The 7,494-nt window shown below is 35.4% G+C and overlaps 1 protein-coding gene across 2 annotated transcripts; it reads left to right on the top strand.

Moving 5' to 3' along the window:
* Positions 1-3,014: 3,014 nt before the first annotated feature.
* On the top strand, positions 3,015-7,208 carry LOC105770329 (NADP-dependent malic enzyme). 2 transcript variants are annotated; one of them, XM_052630891.1, is made up of 18 exons: positions 3,015-3,470; positions 3,719-3,902; positions 4,021-4,172; positions 4,260-4,365; positions 4,462-4,527; positions 4,709-4,804; positions 4,901-4,972; positions 5,060-5,143; positions 5,233-5,331; positions 5,439-5,486; positions 5,562-5,615; positions 5,733-5,831; positions 5,931-6,020; positions 6,102-6,179; positions 6,273-6,347; positions 6,454-6,544; positions 6,646-6,774; positions 6,887-7,208. In XM_052630891.1, the coding sequence occupies exons 1-18, from the start codon at positions 3,346-3,348 to the stop codon at positions 6,973-6,975; spliced, it is 1,737 nt and encodes a 578-aa protein (XP_052486851.1). In that variant the 5' UTR covers positions 3,015-3,345; the 3' UTR covers positions 6,976-7,208. The 2 variants fall into 2 exon arrangements, with proteins under 2 accessions (XP_052486851.1, XP_012446935.1); XM_012591481.2 differs by having other exon boundaries at positions 3,017-3,470; positions 3,719-3,914.
* The last annotated feature ends 286 nt before the right edge of the window (positions 7,209-7,494 follow it).

Genomic DNA, 7,494 nt, shown 5'->3' with positions numbered 1-7,494 from the left:
GGCTTCGAGTTATAAAATGACGACGAATGCAACATGGGACCCTTCTGATGTGTCTTGGCAGAATAGTTGGGATACTATAGCTTCTCAAGCTTGAAGCTGGGCGGTTAGTATTAAATCTAATAAACAGTTGACTACCCGGCAGATGGTGGTAAAGGATGTGCCAATTATTTGGAAGGCTCCTCCGATTGGTTGGTATAAGATTAATGTTGATGGAGCGGTCATAACCACCATAGGGGTAGCCTCGGCTGGAGGCCTTGTTCGAGATAGCAATGGGAATTGGATATGTGGTTTTAATCGCTTGATTGGAATATGCTCTCCACTGCAAGCTGAGTTGTGGGAAGTTCTTGACGGGTTACGAGTGGCGTGGCAAAAGGGCTGCGTCGAGTGATTATTGAGTGCGACAATGCATCAGTGGTTAAGCTGTTGAAGGACTCGAATTTACAGCTTCATGGTATTCCACTGATTCGGCAAATTAAACTTTGCTCCTCCTGGCCGTGGGAACTGAACATAGTGCATATTAAACGCGAGGCAAACTGTGCAGATTTTATGGCTAAGTCGGGTTTTAAACAACCTCTTGGCTTTGTTTGGTTCGAATGATGCCGCCTGCAATTCAAGTTCTGCTAGAATTAATTTGTCTTCTTTTCTATTAAAAACAAATAATCAAGGGAAGTAAAATAAAAAATAAAAAATTAAAGTTATATATATTTGAAATAAAATGTAATTTCATTATTATATTACTATATATTTTTATAGTTTTAAAAAGATTAAATGAAAATTTTATTATTTTTAGGTCAAATTATAATTTTCATGTATTATCATCAAATTTTATAGATTTTAAGAGAGTTAAAATATAATTTTTAATAAGAGATCGAAGTTATCTACAATACATGTATTTGTGGGAGCCATAAAACGAAGTTGCCAATGAATTGGTGGCAATAGGATTTTCACAGTATTTGATTTGATGTTTATAAGTTTGCATAATCTCTTAATGAACTTTATCGATTAGTTGAAGATAATTTTAATAGTGTTGATATATATAAAATTATTGTAATTTAATTTCTGTTGAGTTTTTTTCTATAAAAATTAAAATATATAAATATCAATAAAATATAATTAAAAAAACTAAAATTCTGTTTTTATTTTAATGATAAATCAAGTTACTTATGGAGAATAATAAATCAAGACTTCGGATCCGCCTCAGTTTTCCAACTCAAAATTTCAATTGGCTTGAGTTCTTTTTATTTGGGCCTTGGTCCATAATTATATATCATTGAATTTTTTTTTATATAATTTGTTTCTATTAAAAAAATAAACATTTTCAGTTTCATAATTTTTAACAAAAATAGATGATACTGATAAAAAAAACGAAATTAAATAATGTTAATCGTGTGACTGTTGCTATATAAGCAAAAGTTTTAAACTTCACTGCATGCAACAAATTTAAGGATTAGATTTTTGCATGGCATCTCTCACAGATTTCACATTAGGTTCTTAGGGTATTTTTAAAATTTAATTAAAATATTTATTGTTATTAATTTGTTAAACACGATAATTATTAAATGTTGTCACATTTCATATGTTAAACAAATATATTATTACAATTATTAAAATTAAGAATACTCTTAAACACTTGTTTTTTCATAGTGCTTGAAATAAAACACTACTTGCATGAGGTTACGTGTTGCATGAGATTTGTTTTGGACGTGAGAATGAGAGGAAAGTAAGTTATGTGGTGTCGAAGTCCGCATATTAGATAGAAAAGAGTAGAGTAACAGCTAAACGTAGACGATCATGAGAATAGTAAAAAATACTTAAGATTATACCTGATTTTGGAATGTTAATCTAATGCTTAAGGAAGTATGTGGATTGACTAATTCCTTTTGTTCTTAGTTGATAATTTAGACAAGACAATGTGCATCCTTAATGGTGCGACAATTTTTGGTGTGCATCTTTAGCAGTGTGTTTGTTTTTATCTGCTGCAATGGTTGGAGGTTGAAAGCTATGACTTAATACCTATTTTTTTGGTTTTCATATACATGATTTATAATAGGATTAGTATTTGATACAAATTAATTTCACAAATAAGATTCAAATATGGTCACATATATATATATTTTTGTTACACTGGTAAAAGATTAATTTCGCACCATTGGGTTTATGTTGGAACTCTTGTGGTGCTAACGACCTGTCTCTTAGGATGCTTGATGGTTTTTGCGGATGTTTTCAGTCTTTGGGTGTTTTGGTGCGTGTGAGTGCAATGGTATTGTTTCAAATTGGTGTCTTTTGCGGCTTTTCCGGTTACTTGCAAGTGTGGTTTCAAGTCTTTTATTGGTGATATGGTTGTCTTCTTACCATTCCTTCTAATGAAGTCATTCATACTTTCGAGAACGAATTCAATTTTTATGTCTTGGAAAGGCAGCGCTATCCTTGGAGTCCTTCACTTTCATCAGGATGCTTGGTTTCAACGAGAGGACTGAACCCGGAGTGGGAGTCTCATCGGGAGTGACAGGAAATTCATGGATTCTTATTTTCTCCAAGCAAAGACAATGTGTTTCATAGTCTCATTCAAGCTGGCTAATAGGAGTAAACTTCTTTTAGCAATGGTCGTCTACAGGCTTGAGGGTTTTTTGGAGTTTGTAACTTGTTCTTGTGCATTTGATCTCATTTTGCTGCTCAATGGTGGAAGGTGCGGGGTTCGTTTTTGTTTCAAGAAATTTGTTTTTCGTGATAGTTTGTTTTAAGAATCCCGGGTATTTTATTGGTGATATGGTGTAGGTGACTGTCTAGGGTGTGGAGTTTTAGGTAATTGTGAATAAGAACTGTTTTATCGCTGACTGTTAGATCTGTTTACTCTTTTTGGGTTTAATAAAATTTTAGAAAAAAAAAACTAACTTGCGAGAAAACAGCCATATTAGTCTTAGAAGCCGAACGAGAGAATAGCGTAGCGTCCTCTCTCTACAATCGCGGAAAACAACAGGAAAAAGTAATTAGCAAAAAAAGAAAGAGAAATATTTAAAGCTTTTACTTTTTCTCTCGTACACTGGGAAAACGTCAGAAATATACTGCGTTTCATTTTCATAGCAGTCAGTCGTTTCCCATGTTCCCCTCCTTGCTAACAGGTTGCTTTCAAGGAACCCATCATTGCTAACAATTAACAGCTTTTATTTATTTAATCATTAATTTTTTCCCACATTGCAAGTTAGTTCTTTTATGGCTTTGTCCTTTTCCTTTAAACAAAATTAATTTAAAAAAAAGAAAAGAAATTTGTTTTACTCTGCCAATAAAAAAAGGGTTGGCTTTTGTTTTATTTGACCATCAAGGCAAAAGGTTGTTTTTCTTACAACAATGAAGAACTGTGGTGATTTAGTGGATAACAAGTCGGCTATAGTCGGTGGTGTTGGGGATATGTACAGTGAGGATAGTGCCACATTGGATCAACCTATCACCCCATGGACTATCTCTGTTGCTAGGTGATTGATTTACGCTTATTTCTGCACCAATACCAACATTATCATGCCTCTAGTATCGAATAGTATATGTTTAGATTTTGGGGTGTTAAAAAGTGATATATTGGTACTGAATGTAAAAAGATCATAGCTTTCTTGATCTTTGCACTAAAATTTATATTTGGTAATATATAATGACAAAAGTTAAATAAAAATGATATGATTTGAACATCTTTGGCTGTCAATTGAGTCAAGTTAGATCTTTGTTGTAGTGGGTATTCATTGATGCGTGATCCACGGTATAACAAAGGGCTTGCCTTCACTGAGAAAGAGAGAGATGCACATTACCTGCGTGGCCTTCTTCCCCCTGTAGTTCTCAGTCAGGAACTCCAGGAGAAGAAGATGATGAATCTGATTCGCCAATACGAAGTTCCTTTGCATCGATACATTGCAATGGTAGGTCTTCAGGTAATTTGTTCATGCCTTGCAGTCCCCACGTTGGTAACTGATCTAAGTGACTTTTAATAGCACTTATATATTGGCATCTTTATCAGTGATCTATTGCATTTGGCAGGAGACGAATGAACGACTCTTTTACAGGCTTCTCATTGATAACGTGGAAGAACTGCTTCCAGTTGTGTACACTCCAACAGTGGGTGAGGCTTGCCAAAAATATGGCAGCATTTTCAAGCACTCTCAGGGTCTTTACATCAGTTTGAAAGAGAAGTATGTTTTTTCATCATGTCCTTCGTATGTATTCATTTTTATGTATTTGATGTTGCGTAACAATAACTAAGCATCACGATCTATCAGGGGGAAGATTCTTGAAACACTGAAAAACTGGCCCGAGAGAACTGTTCAAGTCATTGTTGTGACTGATGGTGAGAGAATTTTGGGACTTGGGGATCTTGGTTGCCAGGTAATCTGATATCTGTATCGAAGCTGTAGATGAAACAGTGATCAGTTCTCTCTCGTAGATCAATTTAATGATCTTTAATGCTATGATTGTTTTCAGGGAATGGGCATACCAGTAGGAAAACTTGCTCTATACACAGCTCTCGGTGGAGTCCGTCCTTCACTAGTAAGCATAGCTAAAACCAGTCGGATTCATGTCACCCTTTAAAATTTTGGTTATAGTAATGCCGTGGTAGTCTCCTAATTGCATAGAGGATGTTGATTTAAAGCTTTCTTCAGCTTAACCAAATGCATAAATCCTTTACTAAATCAGCTAATTGTCTACAACTTTCATTAAATATTTGCAGTGCTTGCCTATTACTATTGATGTTGGGACAAACAACGAGAAGTTGTTAAATGACGAGTTTTATATCGGACTTAGGCAAAAGAGGGCTACCGGAAAGGTTTGGTGATATTCCTTTGCATCCATATGTTTCCATCAAGCCATAAATGTACTTCCTTACCTGAAATACTGAATTACATTGGTTTCCATGGAGCAGGAATATGATGAACTTCTACAAGAGTTCATGTATGCAGTGAAACAGAATTATGGAGAGAAAGTTCTAATACAGGTAATCATCAGCTCATCTTCATTTTATGCCTTTGCTGTTTTATCTTTACATGCTGCGTCCTCTGAACAAGGTAAGCCTGATTTTCAGTTTGAAGATTTTGCAAACCACAATGCATTTGAACTATTGGCAAGATACAGTTCTTCTCATCTCGTTTTCAATGACGATATACAGGTAATATGCTTAAATAGATTCCCTTCTTACCTTTTCCTTTAATGATGGTAACATTATTTAGTTATACGGACACTCTTTCATAATGGCAGGGAACAGCGGCAGTGGTTCTGGCTGGGCTTCTTTCAGCCCTGAGACTACTAGGTGGAACTCTCGCCGACCATACGTTTTTGTTCCTGGGTGCTGGTGAGGTAAGGCTTGATCAACAAAATGCCAACAAGGGAACTGAACTTTTCATACAAAACTTCTTATCACACGTGTAAATGTCTTAATTGTGTTTCTTTTTGGTTGTCGATAGGCCGGAACTGGTATAGCTGACCTCATTGCTCTTGAGATTTCAGAGCAGGTAACAATCTTCTAATGCTAAATATTTGTTTCCTCGGGAAAGGTTTATGGCTAAACATATACAGTCTCTTGACAGAACGGAAAACCGATCGAGGAGAACCGCAAGAACATTTGGCTCGTAGACTCAAAGGTAATGTGAATTTCATTGGAACATCTTGTATAAAAGATGCTAGCTCTTCTTTTCTTAAAATGACATGTCTATAACCATCTTTTTCTCACCGTGATGAGATTGAAATTCATGTGGCAGGGATTAATCGTTAGCTCTCGCAAGGAATCACTTCAAGACTTCAAGAAACCTTGGGCTCATGAGCATGAACCTATCACAGGACTCATAAATGCTGTCAAGGTGTCAACTTGTTTTGAATCATACATCAAGTTTCAAAAGTGAAATGTTTCATTTTTTTTTTATTACTTTTCTTCCCTCCTTTAACTATGATTAAATCAGGCAATCAAGCCAACTGTCTTGATTGGAACATCTGGAGTAGGAAAACAATTCACAAAGGAGATTGTTGAGGATATGGCATCATTCAATAAGGTTCTTTAAATATATATATATATTTCTTTTAGGTCATCTCAAGTGAAGAGTTTTATAGTAATCCTGATGGCTGACTTGCAGACACCTCTTATCATGGCTCTATCAAACCCTACATCACAAGCTGAGTGTACAGCAGAAGAAGCATATACATGGAGTGAGGTACATGCCTTGTAGCATAGAATTTTTTACACTTTCAAGTAAATTAGCCTTAAAAAATACTTCCTATAATCTTTAACCTTTTCTTCCCTGCAGGGTCGTGCAATCTTTGCCAGTGGAAGCCCGTTTGATCCCTTTGAATATGAAGGCAAAACCTTTGTGCCTGGCCAGGTTTAGCTTTCTGCCTGTACTTGAAGCATTTTCAAGTTTGGGAAATTTAATTGCACCCAGAATTTTCATAACACTAGCTGTTAAAACCTTTCTTAATCTGATTCAGGCAAATAATGCTTACATTTTCCCTGGATTTGGTTTGGGTGTCATAATGGCTGGTTCAATTCGGGTTCATAATGGCATGCTTTTGGCAGCCTGTAAGTGCATCAACCCACCAAACTAAGCATTTGGTTTGTTACTAATACATGCAAATGGTGAAGAATTGGAACCTAAAAGCCTTTTTCTTTTGTCGTGGCAGCCAAAGCTTTGGCTTCACAAGTGGCAGAGGAACACTACGAGAAGGGAATGATTTACCCACCACTCACCAATATCAGAAAGATATCAGCCAATATTGCTGCTAAAGTTGCTGCCAAGGCATATGAACTCGGTGAGTTGCAGGCAGCCTTTAAACTTACGCTTGAACAATGTGTTAAGGCTCTTAAAATCATTGTCCCTCCCATATTCATTCATTTACATGGTTTGACTGTTGCTAATGGTAGGTCTGGCTTCTCATCTTCCTCAGCCTGAGGATCTTGTTGAATCTGCTGAGAAATGCATGTACAGCCCTGTCTACAGAAGTTACCTTTGAAATTTTGTAGCAGTGTTTTATATTATTTTAGCATTTAACCCAGTTTTGTGTTATCTCCAATTTTCCTTTATTCCCCCCCCCCCCAAGTTTTATATTCTCTCTAGTTCTCGAGATTCCTGTAGGAATTATTGATTTATCTTTTATTTGGTTTATAATTTTCATTTTGTTCAAAAGAGAATAATAACATTTAGTCTTCTATATTTGGAAGCATTCAGTCCATTATCTATTATCTATTACAGTACATATATTAAACATTATATATATTTTTGATATATTACAAAATTGAGACAATGATTATGGCATGACAGCCTAAGTGAAACAAAAAAAAGTAAAAATTATATTTATAAAACATTAATTGAGGCTTAGATTGAATAATTGTTTGATAAACTCAAAAATTGAAGACTGAAAAAATGTTGAAAAAATTAAGCTTTATTTTCCTTCTATAAAGGCTGTAGTGTAACACCCGGCCCAACCTGTATTTTTCGCCGGAACTGGGTTACAGAGCATTACCGGAGTATA

This window comes from Gossypium raimondii, chromosome 5 (genome assembly GCF_025698545.1).
Source record: "Gossypium raimondii isolate GPD5lz chromosome 5, ASM2569854v1, whole genome shotgun sequence".
Lineage (NCBI taxonomy): Eukaryota > Viridiplantae > Streptophyta > Magnoliopsida > Malvales > Malvaceae > Gossypium > Gossypium raimondii.
The sequence above is the reverse complement of the archived record's forward strand: the minus strand, read 5'-3'. Positions and strand labels throughout refer to the sequence as shown.

Excerpts from the sequence above, each read along its gene's own strand:
- LOC105770329 (XM_012591481.2), top strand. The coding sequence starts at position 3,346 with ATGAAGAACTGTGGTGATTTAGTGGATAACAAGTCGGCTATAGTCGGT. Across the intron at positions 5,616-5,732 it reads TTTGGCTCGTAGACTCAAAG|GGATTAATCGTTAGCTCTCG; the intron begins GTAATGTGAATT and ends TTCATGTGGCAG. Across the intron at positions 6,021-6,101 it reads ATATGGCATCATTCAATAAG|ACACCTCTTATCATGGCTCT; the intron begins GTTCTTTAAATA and ends GCTGACTTGCAG.